At 32.2% G+C, this 17,995-nt stretch overlaps 2 protein-coding genes across 7 annotated transcripts in view; one reads left to right on the top strand and one right to left on the bottom strand.

Annotated features, from left to right (window-relative positions):
* The window catches only part of LOC143046340 (leucine-rich repeat serine/threonine-protein kinase 1-like), a 139,479-nt gene extending 134,556 nt beyond the window's left edge, over positions 1-4,923 (top strand). For all 6 annotated transcript variants that reach the window (XM_076219459.1, XM_076219461.1, XM_076219462.1 and 3 more), the window contains 4 exons: positions 750-1,022; positions 2,683-2,852; positions 3,587-3,697; positions 3,920-4,923. In XM_076219459.1, the coding sequence (XP_076075574.1) occupies positions 750-1,022; positions 2,683-2,852; positions 3,587-3,697; positions 3,920-4,296 (931 nt within the window). In that variant the 3' untranslated portion in view covers positions 4,297-4,923. The remainder of the gene's footprint in view (positions 1-749; positions 1,023-2,682; positions 2,853-3,586; positions 3,698-3,919) is intronic.
* A 5,646-nt stretch (positions 4,924-10,569) lies between these two features.
* Positions 10,570-17,950, bottom strand: LOC143046339 (protoheme IX farnesyltransferase, mitochondrial-like). Its single transcript, XM_076219456.1, has 6 exons — positions 17,688-17,950; positions 15,962-16,361; positions 15,144-15,268; positions 14,463-14,533; positions 12,867-13,099; positions 10,570-11,444 (listed from the first exon to the last, which is right to left on the bottom strand). The coding sequence occupies exons 1-6, from the start codon at positions 17,811-17,813 to the stop codon at positions 10,981-10,983; spliced, it is 1,419 nt and encodes a 472-aa protein (XP_076075571.1). The 5' UTR covers positions 17,814-17,950; the 3' UTR covers positions 10,570-10,980.
* Between the last annotated feature and the right edge of the window lie 45 nt (positions 17,951-17,995).

The following is a 17,995-nucleotide window of genomic DNA, read 5'->3' as shown; positions in this document are numbered from 1 at the left end:
GTGTAGATAAACAAGGCTCTGTCTGTGTTTACAGGTAGGTGTACATACACTTTAATTAGTGTCTCCTACACATGTGTGGTGTGTAGATAAACAAGGCTCTGTCTGTGTTTATAGGTAGGTGTACATAAACTTTAATTAGTGTATCTCCTACACATGTGTGGTGTGTAGATAAACAAGGCTCTGTCTGTGTTTACAGGTAGGTGTACAGATTTAAACCTCTTATAAGTGTGTCCCCATTACATGTTTTAACAGGTAGAACATGCTCTGAATTCATTGGACCTTGAAAATCTATTGGGTGTCTGTAGTGTTTTAGATGGAATGGTGGTTAGATGAATGCAATACCATGATCCAGGGTTAGAATAACATCTTAATTCGACAATCTGATGAAATTAGGAGAAATATCAATAGACAGCTCTTTTGTTGCTGTTCTTCATCTTATTATTAGCTGTAAAGTTTTCATGATGAGTTAGAAAACATACAACAAGATCAAAGCATTCCTTAGTCTTTACTACAATAGAATGATAATATCTGTTGGTCACTGTTACTGCATCTGACAGGGGTCAACTGGACATAACCTCAATCCCATAATCTGATCATTTGAAAACCAATGTAAAGTTTTAGTAAATCCTTAAAATCATTAAATTGGTTTGAAGAGATTCTTAAAGTACTATACAAGTATATATCTAATGGTTTATCTTCATACATTAATATTATGTATGTTATTTAATTATATCTTTTCTATATTGCAGTACTTCATCTTACGAGTGTGTGTGGGACTTTAGACTGACCCCACCAGATACCAGAATACAGGTATTAGGTCACAGGAAGTTAACGTTTGATGTGAAGATTGTGGTAAAGCGTGACACAGGGAAGAAAGCCACAGACATCCTGGATGTATATACTATATCTAACACCATTCATACCTCTGATAGTAAGGACAGTCTAGGTCTACTGACAGGAAATGGGGTAGAACATAAAGAACTTACTGTCAATGGAAGGTGTTTCTGTGCTGTTTTTCATGGGTAAATAAAGTTACTGTATAGTTGTGATTGTTACGTTTTATTGGTGTTTAGAGGTAAGGGTTTGATAAAAACAAGTTTATTAGTAAATTTGTTGGTAACTTATTTTTATATGACTGCAAAAATTTTTGGGGGTCGTATATTGGTATCATGTCGTCATCGGGGCCGTCTGCTTCGGCGTCGTTATCGTCAGCGTCGTCCAAAGACGGATATTTCCGGATAATAACTTTAGTATAAATCAATAGAAATTTATAAAATTTAAACACAATGTTTATAACTACAAAACGAAGTTTGGGATTGATTTTTGGGGTTATGGTCCCTAAGGTTTAGGAATTAGGGGACCAAAGGGGCCCAAAACAAGCATTTATCTAGTGTCAGGACAATAAGTTGTGTATAAGTATTTCAATTGTTCTGAAATTGTACCACAATGTTTAATACCATAAGTAAAAGGTTGGTATATTTTAAGAGTTATGGGGCAAACAGCCTAGGAATAAAGGGCCAAAAAGTGGCCAAAAACAAGCCTTTTTGTAGTTTCAAGTCAATAAATAAGATTTATCTTTCTTTGTCCAGAATGGTTGTTGAATCACCTAAAACCAATGCTTTATGAAATCTTCTTTGAAAATTGGAGTTATTTTTCTTTGTCCAGAATAATATTTGAATCAACTTAAATCAATGCTATATACAATATACAATGCAATATCACTTTTACTACCAACTGATAAATTAAAGCAATCTTTCCCATTCAGTGATTACAAGCAGTTTGATTATAATTATAGGGTTATGCCCCTGTACAAGTGGAAAAATTGAAGAATTTTTTCGTTTCTGTTTTCTTAACTTAAGTTTGTCTAAACTAGATTTTATGAAATGTGTATATAATGCTTATTACCTCTAAACTCAAGTTCAATTTTTAGCAGCTTCACTTTTACAGTTCTTGAGTTATGTCCCTTTATAATGTTATATACTAGCGGGGGCTTCATCTGTGTCCCTTTGGACACATTCCCCATTTATTTTTCTAGAAGTTACTATTAATTGATATTAATTTTAACCATGGCTGTATGACATTTTATATTTTAATACTTTATGATGTATTTAAATGAGTAGTTATTGTTGCAAACTCCATTAGAAATTTGAATTGAGATCATTTTTGTAATAAGGGAAAAGGGGGGGGGGGGGTTAAAAAAAAATTTGGGGGGGGTCAATTTTTCTCATTTCAGATTTCAGAAATTAAAAAGAAAAAGGATTGATATTCAACAGCATTGTGAATTGCTCTAAAGCAAACAAATATTAAGTTCAGGAGACCACATTCATTTCGTGTCAGAAACCTATGCTGTGTCAACTATTTAATCACAATCCAAATTCAGAGCTGTATCCAGCTTGAATGTTATGTCAATACTTGCCCCAACCATTCAGGGTTTGACCTCTGCAGTCATGTAAAGCTGGTCTGGTTGTTATTAGAAACAGTGTTGTATACATACAAAATATATTTGTGTGCCACTTCTATTTTAAGTGGTCTGTGTTATTTTTTGGGTTAATAAAACATTGATTCACCTGTTTCTGTCTAATTGTTTGGAGACTGCAGGTCAAGCATTTCTTCTTCATGGAAGACTCAACCATTTTGTTTAAATTTTTTGGAAGTATTGACTTTTTCTTTTCCTTTTTTCAGGAACAGCTTATGGTTAGGACAATCTTATGGGAAGATCTTAGTGATAGATTTGGAGACTAACAGTGAACAGTACCTAGAAACATCAAATGTTGGTATACCCACAATTCAATGTCAGTTCCTGGAAGTCTCTAGTAAGATAGATAACTCTGTATGGGCTTATATTTATCCAGGTATGTGATATAAATCATAAAATAGTGTTTGTTTTTCAAAGTATTTTGTTTGTTATGAAACTTATATGAACCCTATAATTTTGTTGAAGAAAGCAATGTATGGAACAAGACAATATAATATAATTCATTCTAGGTTGCAAATGATTAAAAAATTATATGTTTTTGGAATTAGTATATTGGTTTATTTGGGTAAACATATTTGTAATGAACAGATTTTATTGTGTAGTATACAATTATAACTCTTCTACTGGAAAACTTTAGATGTTTTTCACGCAATCTGTAGAAAATAGCTGTTCATAAAAAATCCCAAATAGCAAAAAATGTGTCATTTATTTTTAATTATTTATCAATTTTCATGACATAAAACTGCCTAGGATAATTTTCAAAGCTGATTTTCCTTCTCAACATGTGAATTTGATTTTTTCTAGTGGAGACAATAAAGTCATCACCAAACATATATACCATCACTATACAATGTGTGTAATATAACTTAAGTTATTGTTTTGAGGAAGATGAATGTGTATTTCAATAGAAGGAAATGATGGGTACACATCAGTGATAAAATAACCTAAAAAAACCCACAAATTACCAAATCTAGAAGTAAATCATTAGACAAGTGTCCATACATTTCAACCTCTAAATCAATCTGCATCATGTAAAGTTGTGGAATAATTTAATAGAGATTATCTCTGCCAGCACACTTGAATAAGTAGTTTTCATTAATTTAATTTCAGGCACTGTTATATACAAGTGGAATGCAGAGACTTTAATGATTGACGGGAAGTTCGATTCACATGTTGTACCTAACTCTGAAGCTAGTCATGTCTCTACTCATGTTTATGAAGGTATTTATCTCATTCCAAGCTGTAGTTCATTTCTCCAATAGAAATATCAATATTTAAGACTAGTTTCTTTTAGTTCCTATTTCTAAAGATGATTTTGGAATCTGCTTGTTTTGATGGATGTCCATTGGTAGATGTTTTGCTGTTTTTCATGATTTTCTTAAATTTTACAGATTGATGCTTTCTTGGATTTTATTTTCAATATTTTCTTTTATTTTTTTTCAGCAAGAAACTACCAAATCACCTCTATGAAGGTCATAGATAAGTACCTTTACATGGGTACAACATGGGGATGTCTAATTGTAGCTGATGCTGAGAATCTACAAGTAGGACCATATACAGTGTTCCGTTGTCATGGTAGTGAAGATTTCCGTATAATTCTACCGTTACACGATGCAGAAGAGGAAGACAGTGTTCCTGGTATCATCACCATAGGAACAGGTTTCCGTGACATTGTCAAACAAGCATCTGGATATGATACTCGGCACACTAACAGTGATAGTAGTGATAATGTGTTTGAAGATGAAAGTCCTAAACGTTCCGCCATGAAAAATTATACTCATATACTGTCTTGGTATGCTAAAAACTGGGAGTATTTCTGATACTAGATCCTCCTGATTGTAATATTTGTTTTATAGTGTAAATGAAATCCATAATTTGCTTGCCAAATATTTATTGAATGTACATTGCCTAAAGTTTAACTATGTTATATTTTAAGTAATATTTATTATTCAGCATTCCAGTACATACACCTCATAACATTCCATCCCCACCATTAGCACTGTATGATTAAGTCCTGAACCTTTTGACATTTGTTTGTTTGTTTATTTTTATCAAAACTGGTTTTGAGCAAATCACAAGTACATGTTTAAGATCCGACTAAATACCTATATCCCGATATCGTCAGGTAAATATGCTATTTAATGTAGTTTATCATGCTTGTATATGTCGACAATCATTTAAATTTTTTAATTTATACAACTACCTGCCTTGACTAATTTATACGCTTTAAAAAATATATGTTTTCTGAAATAACAGGTATGTATTAAAATTTCATGATATTTAAAATCATTTCATAGCAGTGAAGTTTTTCTTAGTTAAAATCTTGTTTTTGCATCTTTTTTGCTTTGTTATGTTTAAATTTTTGTTTATGTACATATTGTTATTATATATTTGAGTTTAATTAGTAATTTTAAGACAGTGCAATAAAATTAAGGAATTCTGAAACATGTTATTTGTTTTTTGTTTTTCATACAGTTCACCCTACAGGCACTCGTCTCAGAATTATTTTCCCCTATATACCTTTATATAACAGAAGGTACCTCAGTTGAAATGCTTTGACTACAAAATGTCTGCTTCAGACTTAAACAAAATTGTATCCAATATGAAAAGGATATTCATGAGAATTATCTGACTTGAATTTCATTGATGAAATATTGGTTTCACAATGCATTAATACTTTAAAACTGATGATTTTTTTTAACTGAAAAAAATCCTATGCGATTCAAGTATATTAAAAAAAACATGGAGGAAAGGGTTAACTTGCATTTTAGAAAAATGTCAGACGGTGACGAAATTCCGTTATATGCTGCTTTCTAGTCTGTCAAGCCAATTAAAACTTATATTGTAAATCTAAATTGATTTATCTTCACAATTGTGTATAACATGCCTACATTTATTGTCGGAATCATCTGAAGCAGTCCTACCAAAGTATGTCAATCTTTATAATTTTGCCAACCACTGAAGAATTGGCAATAAACGCGTCATGTTTCCTTATATATCCGATTGGTTAATTTTATGGGAAAGTCTAAATGATTATCGAAGTTATCTGATCTTGTTTCATTTTCATACGTAAAGTCAAGAGAGAGTCTGAATGACATTGACGTCTTAGGAAAATTTGTATCTAAAAAGGAAACTTGTAACTTATTAGACATACCACAAATAGCACTTGTGAGGTTTTTTTCAAGGTATCTTATACAATTTTACTAACTGGGGGAAAAGTTCTATTCAGACAAACAATAACAGTTTTTTATGAAACAGTTTTTATAATTAATCATTTACTGCGAGACGTTTATAGCCAATTTTGTGTAGGTAGACGAAATAATTACGATTGACATACTTGGGTAGGACTGTTATGGATGATACCGACAACAAAAGTAGGCTTGTTATACACCATTGTGAAGATAAATTAATTAAGATTTACGTCATAACAAGTTTTAGTCAATTTAGAAATTGACATATAACGGAATTTCTTCACCGCCTGATATTTTTATACAACCCCCAAAAAATTTTGGGATCGTATAATGGTATGATGTCGTCGTCCAAAAACACATTGGTTTCCGGATGATAACTTTAGTTTCAGTGAATAGATCTTCATGAAATTTTTTCAGAAGGTTCAATACCACAAAAGGAAGGTTGGGATTGATTTTGGGGATGGTGGTTCCAACCGATTAGGAATTAGGGGCCCAATACAAGCATTTTTCTAGTTTCAGGAAAATAACTTGTGTAGAAGTATTTCAATTGCTCTGAAATCATACCGCAATGTTTAAAACCACAAGTAGAAGGTTTGGATTCATTTTAGGGGTTATGGGGCCAAAGTTTAGGAATTAAGGGCCAAAAAGGGGTAAAAACAAGCATTTTTATACGCCCGTCAAAATTTTGACGGGACGTATTATGGTATACAAATGTCTGGTGTCCGTCCCTCTGTCTGTCCGTCCGTCCATCTGTCTGTCCGTCCGTCCATCCGTCTGTCCGTCTGTCTGTCCAGCGTAAACATGTTGCACCGTAACTTGAGAACGACTTATCCAAATTTCATGAAACTTAACATAGTTGTTTCTTATGATGGTCAAATGATATGTATCCTTTTTGGTGAAAATAAGATTAAAACTTTTTGAGTTACGGCACTTTGTAACTAAAACAGGGGTGTGTTTTTTTCACATGTCGCACCGTATCTCAAAAACGATTCTTGATTATGGCTTAAAACTTTAAACACTTCTTAATTATATTAATCTTAATATCTGTATACTTTTTGGTGATGATTCAAAATTTTATTTTTGAGTTGTTGAGTATTTTGTAAAAAAGGGGGAGGGTTTTTTACATGTCGCACCATATCTCAAAACGATTTATGATTATTGCTTAAAACTTTACACATGTCTTTTTATATTAATCTGAAGATCTGTATACTTTTTGGTGATGATTCAAAATTTCATTTTTGAGTTATTGAGTATTTTGTATAAAAGGGGGAGGTTTTTTTTTTACAGGTTGTGCCGTATCTCAAAAACAATTTATGATTATTGCTTAAAACTTTACACACTTCTTTGTTATATTAATCTAAAGATCTGTATACTTTTTGGTGATGATTCAAAACTTTATTTTGGAGTTATTGAGTATTTTTGTTAAACAGGGGAGAGTTTTTTTACATGTCGCGCCGTATCTCAAAAATAATTTATGATTATTGCTTAAAACTTTACACACTTCTTTGTTATATTAATCTAAAGATCTGTATACTTTTTGGTTTTGATTCAAAATCATGGTGCAGCTGTTTATTCTAGTTTCAAGACAATAACTTATGTGTAATTGTATGGATCTCTCTGAAGTTGTACCACAATGTACCATATAACAAAGGGGAGGCTGGGATTAAGTTTTGGGTTAATTGCCCAAAATATGTAGGAATTAGGGGCCAAAAAAGGGCCAAAAAGAAGCATGTTTCTAGTTTCCAAACAATCATGACAATAACTTGTGTTTAAGTGTATGGATCTCTCTGAAATTGTACTACAAGGTTCAATACTGCAATGGAAAGCATAGGATTGAGTTAAAGGGTTATTGCTTCAAGGGGGTTTCAAAAAGTTGGGGGGGGGGGGATTTTTTGTTTACCATTTAAGGGCTTCCTTTTTTCAAAATTTTTCAAATTTCAAATTTTGAAAAGTTTCAAGAAGTCTTCAATTGCACAGTATTATGCAATCGATTTGTTAGATCTTTGACCACATTAATTTTGTGACAAAAACCTGTATCATGTCAAAAATTTGATCACAATCCAAATTCAGACAGAATCTAGCTTGAATATTGTGACCAAATTTGCCTTAACTGTTCAGGGTTCAACCATAGGGGTCGTATAAGTTGCGCCCTGCGGAGCACCTGGTTTTAAATTGTGAGTTAAGTACCTTGTGTTATATAAAGGTATATAGGGAAAAAAATTATGAGACGAGTGCCTGTGGTTCACCCATTTAAATTTTAGTTGTGTGAATAAATTAACCTTTATTTCATAATAATTTAGTTATTAACAAAAATTCCCTGCCGTCACAGCTACTTGTTCAGTGATCTACAAAAAATGGGTCAAACCTTATTTTTGGGTATTATTTAAAGATAACTTATTTCATAACGAGTTTGTGTACCAAGTTTTAAACTTTAACCTATTTAAAAACAAGTTTAACATTTTTTAAACCAAAACTTTTAACCTGATACAGGATAGATGGACTAATAGGTGGATACCCAGGCTGAAAAACATAATTCCTCTTCTATTGTAGGCTTGGCATCAACCAGCATCAACTACCACATCTTTGTTATCTTTGACAAATAATTTCTCCAAAGTGTAAGAAAGTTCAACTTGTGTCTTCACACTTATATGAAGTGGTTCTGATCTTAAGGATGTACTTAGATAAGGTTAGGTAAAAATTAAGAAATTAAAATTGATACTATAAGCTGGTAGAGCATCAATTAAGGATAAAGATAAGCTAAAAATATTGATAGGTCATGGACCTCCTTTTCGAGATATTTGAGATTTAAAATATGGCAGGAAAAGGCTATCTCTGACTTTTACCTTATATTTGCAATGGTATTATTTGGGTCTCAAAACAAAAAAAGAACATCAAAAATCTTCTAAAATTCTGGTAAATGACCTTTCATGACCTATTAAGTCTTATATGAAAGAAATAAATGGGTGTTATGGGGCAAAATATTTTACATTGTATTGTATGGAAAAACACCAAGGAGTCCGAACATTTGACACAAATTCCAAAACCTCACCCAAGTACATCCTTAAGATCCATTACAATGTAAACTGTAACATAGTTTGCCTTTACACAAACTTCCTGATAGGTAGAATTGAATGAAAAGGTTCAGCTTTTAATTTGACCGTAGAAATAAGAAAACTGCTACTTACATCTGACCTATTACAAATCCTATGCACAAAATTAAAAAATACACCATATGAATACTACAGGTACAAAACAACAAACTCGCTGTTACTGCATACAATTTGTTGAACTATAAATTCTGAACATACTAATATTGTGAAATTGTAAATAAGTGCACCAGCTGAAATGTTTTGCCTGCTTTAATTTACTATTCATTATTTGATTTGTTTAGATAATCCTAAAGATATTATTTGTCTACAAGTGCCACTTAAACTTAACTCCACCAAAGAGCAGAAACTGACCAAACCAGGAAAACATAGTTTGACCCATAAACTATGGTCAATGCAGTCTATGTCAGATAAACAATGCCAGACAGACATGCACACCTTGCATTATTCAATGCACCAAATATAGTTGACATATTGCTTAGCTTGCTGTATCTGAGAAACAGACCTGTCTGACAGACATTTAGACCTTGCAAGGAACCCATGCACCAAATAAAGTTATCCTATTACTCATAATAGGTGAGAAATTCACATAACAAAAAACAAAACTGTTTTATCAAGACTTCACTGCACCATGAAAATGAGGTCAAAGATACCCTTCATATTACAGACAGAAACTTTGTTACATAAGGCATCTGTTTACAAATGAAGCCTCCAGGTTTACTACAAACAACTGTTTAGGCCGTCATCACAGGATTATAATCTCTAAGTCTCATATTCTGCTCCTTTCATTGTAGGCAAGACAATAAAGTAAATGTCTGTTAATAAGTCAAGATTTCTTGTTTATTGTGTATATGCAGCCAGACAAATCAGGTGTCCTACACCATGTATAATTTTGAATATGGGGGAACACCTTTTACTAAAAAAAAGTAAAAACTACTCATGTCCAGAAAAGTTAACTCAACCTATGTAAGCCTCAAAATGAACAACTCTGAGATGTTTGAAGAGTTTATTCCATGATTTCATAAAATCAATTCAATACACACCGGAATTACTAATCACTGTTTACATTTGGTACATGGCTGTATTTATTAAGTTTAAAATAAATACAAATTGATCAAAATCTGATTATTTCAATCTCGCTCTCGTTTTCAATTTTGAATAAAGGAAAAAATTATAACAAGTTGATTCGAGCCCTTGATCTAATTTAAAAATCAAGTATATGTATACAAGAACCAGATATCAATCTATTATAAATTTTAAAAAAATCATTAGAAGATAGCAGCTGTTTTACTGTTTTAACAAATCACAACTGCAACAAGTGTCTTGATACTTTGATCAATATGTATGGAAGTGCAAATAATGTCTTAAATTTAATGATATTTTGAAATGTATAAAAAAAAATTAAGATAGATATAAAAACAAACAGTAATCACAAGAATAAAGAACACAGACAAAGTATTCTAGATAAGAAAGTATGTTATTTCAAAACACAAGTTTCATAATGTTCATGAAACACGTACAATGTACATGTAACTTCAACCTTAAATTAACTCCAGTTTATAACAGAGTTATAATTTAATTCTTATAAATACAACAAACAAATATTTCTGTGAAATTGATCTACAATTGCAAATTTTTTTTTGTTAAATACAAGGATTTGTATTGTAAATCCTTGTTAAATAGAATAACATGAAGTTTTAAAATGCCTAATACAGGGGAAGTAATCATGTTTTTTAGACATCCAGGGGAGGTAATCATGTTTTTTGGTAAGTCTGCTCTCTGCAAATATGTACATGAAAGTCATCAATATGAATGATTATAATTACATACATATTTTATGTGTTGCTTTGTTTGATTTGGTATTAACACATGATTAATATGACTTTTACAAATAAAAGACAATAAATTAGATAAAGGAAGTTAACTGTAATAATACTGTATATCATACTTTTCATTCTTTGAAGTGTTACACACAAAGTTTAATTTTTCATAGAAACAAAAAATCTGTTTTACTACACCATAAAATGATTTGTCTGTTTGATTGGAAATGGGGAACACAAGTCCTGAGAAAAAGAGAATGCATAATTCTATAAGTAAACATTTCACTATACCATACCCTTTCAATAGTAAACCTTTAAGTATCATGTAATTACTATCCCTGTTATGGCCGACATTTTAAAAACACTTCACAAGAACATTACTAATACTATAAGTTATTAGTATATTTAGAAATTGTTTTAATATAATCTGTCAGTTTTGTTGTTAATTGTTTGATATCACTGCTTGGTTCTGATTCATCCTTATGCTTCTTACTTATTATCATCAGTATCAACAGAACTGGAATATGAATTAAACTGAATCTAAAAAGTTTCCTTGAAGAGTTACTGTCACCATCACGATAGAAACGCCACCCGAGGTAAGCGAAATACCCATTCAGGGGTAAGGAATCAAATGCAAAAGTCCATGTTGTTATATCTAAAACTGGTGCTAAAAGACATAGTCCAATCATTCCAAAGGAATATCTCATCGCCACCCTTTTACAAAGGTCAGGGTTAATGACGGACATCATCCGGTAACCACCTCGGGAATAATCTGGACGAAGATTCCAGCTTAATGCATTGAAATGTGGAAACTGCCAGGCAAATAATATAGCTCCTAGTAACCATGCTCCTGAAAAATATAATATACTGGTATTTAAGTTAAATTTGGACAGAAAGATTTTTTTCTAGAGCTTTCATTGAAATCTACAAAAATTGACTTCACATTTCTTTTTGATAATTTACATGCTTGATTTGATAAACTTTTTAATTCATATCTATAACCACTTCAACATATGCAACTTACCATACATTTATATAGCAATATACTGATCAGGGTCAACCAATACATTTATATAGCCATATACTGATCAGGGTCAGCTAATACATTTATATAGCAATATACTGATCAGGGTCAACCAATACATTTATATAGCCATATACTGATCAGGGTCAGCCAATACATTTATATAGCCATATACTGATCAGGGTCAGCCAATACATTTATATAGCCATATACTGATCAGGGTCAACCAATACATTTATATAGCCATATACTGATCAGGGTCAACCAATACATTTATATAGCAATATACTGATCAGGGTCAACCAATACATTTATATAGCAATATACTGATCAGGGTCAACCAATACATTTATATAGCAATATACTGATCAGGGTCAACCAATACATTTATATAGCAATATACTGATCAGGGTCAACCAATACATTTATATAGCAATATTCTGATCAGGGTCAACCAATACATTTATATAGCAATATACTGATCAGGGTCAACCAATACATTTATATAGCAATATTCTGATCAAGGTCAACCAATACATTTGTGTGAGTTTATTATGTTATGTGTATTTATTGATTGAAGTCTAATGCCACTTTCACCACAGTGGAACTATTGGCTATTTCATGGCAGTCAGTTTTATTAGTGGTGGAAGACAAAGTGCCTGGAGAGACATGAATATACATGAGCTCTTACAAAGACTCATACTGAGGTTTGTCTGTTTGGTTGAAAATAATGTAACAATACTCAGCCATTGCATAAAAGATTCAATTTATATAAGAACTGAAATGCTGTACAGAGACCCATTGTTGCTTATATCTTCATCCTTTTAAACTTTGGTGTATAGTTGTCTTTGGCAATTTTTACGTCATCTCTTAACTTTTAAGTACCATGCCATAAAACCTGGTTCAACTCATTAGTTTGGTTAACTGTATGTGCCTGAAGTAGGCAAGAAATATGATAGTCACCTGTCAATTATTCCACAAAAATGTTCATGAAATTAGCCAGTATAAATGGACACTGATAATTTTAATACAAATTGAGGTTTAGTACATTTGTTTTTTTAACTGCCTAACTTTTTATGACTAAACATGTGGATTCCTTGTATTCTGTCTCTAGCAGCAACTGAACTAGAAACAAATATCTCTACATTTGAAATCTAGTCAAGAGCCCATGGACTGTTTGTCCAACCCGTTATAGAAGAAAAAGATTCTTATACATGTTATAAGGCCCAATAAAGATTTTGATATTACCTGGTTCCAGTGCCCCTGTGGCAGCAGCCCAACCCATCATGGGGGGTATAGCTCCTACGATGGACCCAAACCATGTGTTGGTTATACTCATTCTTTTCATTGGAGTGTAAACCACCGTGTATAAGATCCAGTTAAAGGCTCCAAGGCCGGCTGTCAGAGGATTAGCTCCAAAAAATAATGTCACAACTCCAATGCTTCCACAAACCGCAGCAAATGACAAAGCATGTGTTGGTCTGAAAATAATTAAAAAACTTCATGTGTAAAAAAAATGTAACTTTAATATGAAACTTGTACACTCTTCTATTAGATACTGTAAATTCAAAAATTATTGCGAGGTTTTTAAAAATTCGAATAATGCGACTGGTTGAGTATCACAATATAAAAAAGCTTGCATTCTTTTATCTGATACAAAGATATGTGAACAGATTTTCCTGAAGTTGGAATAATTGATCTCCCATTTTTATCATTACCATTTATAAATGCTGTACAAAAGCCTACAGATCTAAACTCTAATAATAATGTTATATTTGGTTACTGCTGTTCCCTTAAAACATACATTTTTTGCTGTTCCATTAAAACATACGTTGGACCAACAGAAGACAATTTAAACTATGGGTGGGTGTCAAGTGTATCATCTTATACGTTTAGGTATATTACATCCAATCTTTTATGGTAATATTTTTTTACGAAGCACAAAAATGTCAGTATTCACCTCAAAAGCTAACAAAACCTTTAAACAGACTTGTTAAGAAAGGATATAGTTAAGATACTGTTGTCAGGTCATTAAAGGATTGCATATGTTGGCTTTAATTTTGATTCACTTATAGGGTCTTTGCATTGGAATTAAACACATTTATTTTAAAACTAGTTGTTGGCATGACACAGGTTATGTTCTTTTCATATATTTTATGATGGTATAATACTAAACCCCTAAGGGGAGGGATTGTGCCTGATATTCATATGATGAAGACATAATCTTTAAATCAGTTTAATTGAGGTCTGGAGCTGGCATGTCAGTAACTGCTAGTAGTCTGTTGTTATATGTATTATTGACATTTTGTTTATTTTCTTTTTTTACTTCTTCTGACCTCAGACTTCTCTTAAACTGAGTTTTACTTAGCGTTTGTTTTTTTGCTAGAGGTTTAGGGGGAGGGTTGAGATTTCAAAAAACATGTTTAACCCAGCCACATTTTTGCGCCTGTCCCAAGTCAGGAGCCTCTGGCCTTTGTTAGTCTTGTATGATTTTTATTTCTAGTTTCTTGTGTATAATTCAGAGTTAAGTATGACAACCATTATCACTGAACTAGTATACATATTTGTTTAGGGGCCAGCCGAAGGACGCTTCTGGGTGTGGGAGTTTCTTGTGCATTGAAGACCCATTGGTGGCCTTCAGCTGTTGTCTGCTCTATGGTTGGGTTGTTGTCTCTTTGACATTCCCCATTTCTCCATTTCCATTCTCATTTTTATGTGTGAAAATGTATGCACAATTCCAAATTTACCTTTTTTAGTGGGTACTCCATTTAGAAATTGGACTTCCCTGGGGACCATGTATGTTGATGTTAAATGGTGAACCTGTACTCTTAAAATTAAACTCACGTTAAAAATCCTCTTACAATAACTCGATTTTTTGTTCTGTTCATCTGCGAGTCATATGGGACTTCCAAAAACTACAATATAAACATAAATAATACTCCATTGTTACAATAAAATCTATAATTATCTGTGACCTTAATATGAAAATTGAAATCATTAATTGCTATACATGTAATGATATTATGTTGATTGTTGGTGTTTGAACGCCACTTTTTAGCACATATTTGGGCTATTTCTTGGCAGCCAGTTGTTATTAGTGGAGGAAGCCTGAGTGCCCAGAGAAAACAACAACCTTTGATAGTTATTCATAGGAAAACTGACAATCCTAGTCAATTAAGATTTGAGTTAAGTTGAGTGCACTTGCACAAGTGGGGTTCAAACTCGCAATCTCAGTGAAGAATGGCTAGTGATAACAGTAGTAGAATTATAGAAGGCCATTGTACTAATCACTTAACCACACAAATACACCAACACACCAACACATCTGAGCACTTCAAAGTTAAATAATTAAAATCCTTCACACAAATACACCAACACAACTGCTTAAAACTAAAGTATTAATGAAACTGTTTTACTGGTAATTTGGTGGTCGATCAACAGGGATGTTTGGTTAAAATATGATTGTAGGAACAAAATCTCATAAAAAAGTTAACCCTTGAGGCCTAGGACTATAATATACTGTACCTGATTAGTGGCATTTGCTGAAGCTGAGGTAAGAGATGTACCCACAGTGGCAAACATAAAAGTCCAAAGGTCAAATGCACCTGGTGCTATAGCAAAACCTGCCATCTGTGTTAATACAACTAGTCCTAAAATAAATAATACATACACATGATCTATATTAAAATACAACCAGTCCTGAAAAAAACACATTCCTCGTGAACAAAACTAGCAATCTGTTTTAATACAACCAGTCCGGAAACAATGAATTATCGCTATTTTGTGCATTTTTCCTTTAAATTTTTTTTGTGATAATTTTTCATATCATGCTACATTTACTTGCTTGAGATGGAAAATTATCGCTAGAAACTAAGGAGGCGTGTAGCGTTGCTAATGAAATTGACAACATCGTCATAGGCAAAATAGCGATAAACAGATTACCATTGATCATCTCAACTCGATTGCTTTTCTCGCTTTCGCCGTACTGGCTCAAGCAAGAAAGTTGAGATGATCAACAATAATCTATAATTACACATGAACAAGACATTTATCTAAACACTTTCTCACAAAATATTAGTACAAAAGATACATATATGCGAAAAACATAAGCTTTTAATATAGTTAAAGGTCCATAATATAAACTGTATGGGTCTATATCATTGTATATTTAACAACAAATATGCAAACCAATTGAATTTACAAATGGTTCAGTTCTAATCATATCAATAAGGACTTGGCTATTGCTAAAACAGTTCTATAATATATTTATAATTTTAAAATAACATTCATACACTATCATGACTGTATATGTCACAAAGGGACTACAAGTGATTCTATATTACCTGTTAATCTGATCTTTGATAACATTAAATAATGGTGTAAGAGTTTAGAATAATCAACTTTCTGTTCATGCCACGTCCAATCTACAAGTGATTCTATATTACTTGCTGGGCTCTCTGCCTTTCTGTCTCGTTTCAATTCATTTTGTATAAGTTTAAGTTTTTCTGGAGTCAGCCATTTTGGATTATCTCTAACAGTATCCTGTAACTGTACACCATTGATATCGAGTAAGTTTTCATTTAGATGAAGGAGTGTGCTAGAATGTTTATGATGTAACGATAATCCCTGATTAAGGATAGATTGATGGACAGTGGTCATATCTGGTTTTATTCTCTCTTCTTCAACATGGTTTGATTCTTTAAACACCCTCTGTGCTTTGGATGAAGCTGTCCTTTGAGCTAACTGTAACAATAAAAGATAAATCATGTGATAATTGTAATATATATGTATACACACATACATTTTGTTTAGTATTGGAATCACAGGTACAATTCAAAATGCATTTATTTAAATAAAGGTTTAACAGTCATGTGACAGTTTATTGGTCATCATGATTTGATTGACTGGTCATTGATATCAAGGATGACCAGGAATATATATTATCTTATCTCTTGTCATCTTATATTGTTCATGATATTGCTGAATACAATTTATTACAGATTTTGCTTGCAATGATCATGAGTAACAAGATATATAAGTTCTACCTCTTCTAGAGGATCTCAGTTCAATCTATTTTTTTATGGTTTATGTATAGTAAAATTGCAAATGAATTAAAGAACAAGCCACAGAATGTAAAGTATGTAACTTTGTGTTTCCGTGTTGGTATATTTCTGAGCGAGTACACAAGTATTGTTAGATAAAACCAACGATTACTTGATTACATATATACACCATATTATATTTCTATTTGGAAATCTGTGCTGGTTGACTCATGAATGAGGATAGGAATGCCCTTTACCGTCAGGTGTCAAACAGTCATTTTTGGCTATAGTAAGCGACAAATTGTTTAAAATTTTACTGTGCGTTGTCAAAATATTCTTATCATAATTTGTCAGCTCGGCCTAAAATAATTTTGTTAATGTGATTCACCAAAACAAGTTGATATTTTATCGTTATGCACCTAAAATTACTGTTAACGTTGTTTGACAAGAATTTTTACCATTGTTCGTCATGAAGGTGCCCCAATAGGGCTCTTCACGATTAGTTCGGCCATATTGGATAGGGGGCAGATTTTTAGGAAAGAGGTGGAAATAGTATGAAAGTGTGCCGTGGGAAATCCTAAGCATGTTTCTAAGCAACTGCTCTGTAAAATGATGTGTTCCCGAATTTTCCACACTATTTTTACCTCCACTAAACACACTAAATTTAAAAAGTTTTCTATGAACTTGTCTGTTTTCTGCAAAGCATTTGTAAGTTATAAAATACATTGATAGTATATTATTATTTAATAATCAATGTTTAAAAGTCACAAATATGTGCTAATATTAAAATTTCAAGTGTTATTCGGTCATTACAAGTGTTATTCGGATAATATCAGTGTTATTCGGTCATTCGTGTTACCCACTTTGAACTATGTTTATAAACTGGGATCAAGCCCACTAATATTTGACAATGAACAGGATGAATGACTACAGTCTAACATGTGTAAAAAAGCTAAAAAATTAATAATTCACAAATATGACTCATTTCATAAATGCAAAAATTTTATGAAAACGACATTAAACATACTTGTATACTCCACGAAGACTTTACACGTTGTGTAACCTCTAGATGTGACATGCATGACTTTGTTGACATTTGCAGTTGAAATAACTTCTTCTTGCCAACACTCCATCCTACTTTCATTATATGCATATCGATCGTTACATTAAAGTCATTTCCAAGTTTACGATGTATCTAAAAGCTACATTTTGTTATTTATAATATAAAACAACGTAGTTTATCGAGACGGTTTCTTTTTGCTGTTGAGTGGTTTCATGTTGTCCCTGTGAAGGTTCATCCTGTTACCAAAAAAATCAAACTTTACATAACAATAT

The sequence above is a fragment of the Mytilus galloprovincialis genome, chromosome 9, assembly GCF_965363235.1.
Source record: "Mytilus galloprovincialis chromosome 9, xbMytGall1.hap1.1, whole genome shotgun sequence".
Taxonomy (NCBI): Eukaryota; Metazoa; Mollusca; class Bivalvia; order Mytilida; family Mytilidae; genus Mytilus; species Mytilus galloprovincialis.
The sequence above is the reverse complement of the archived record's forward strand: the minus strand, read 5'-3'. Positions and strand labels throughout refer to the sequence as shown.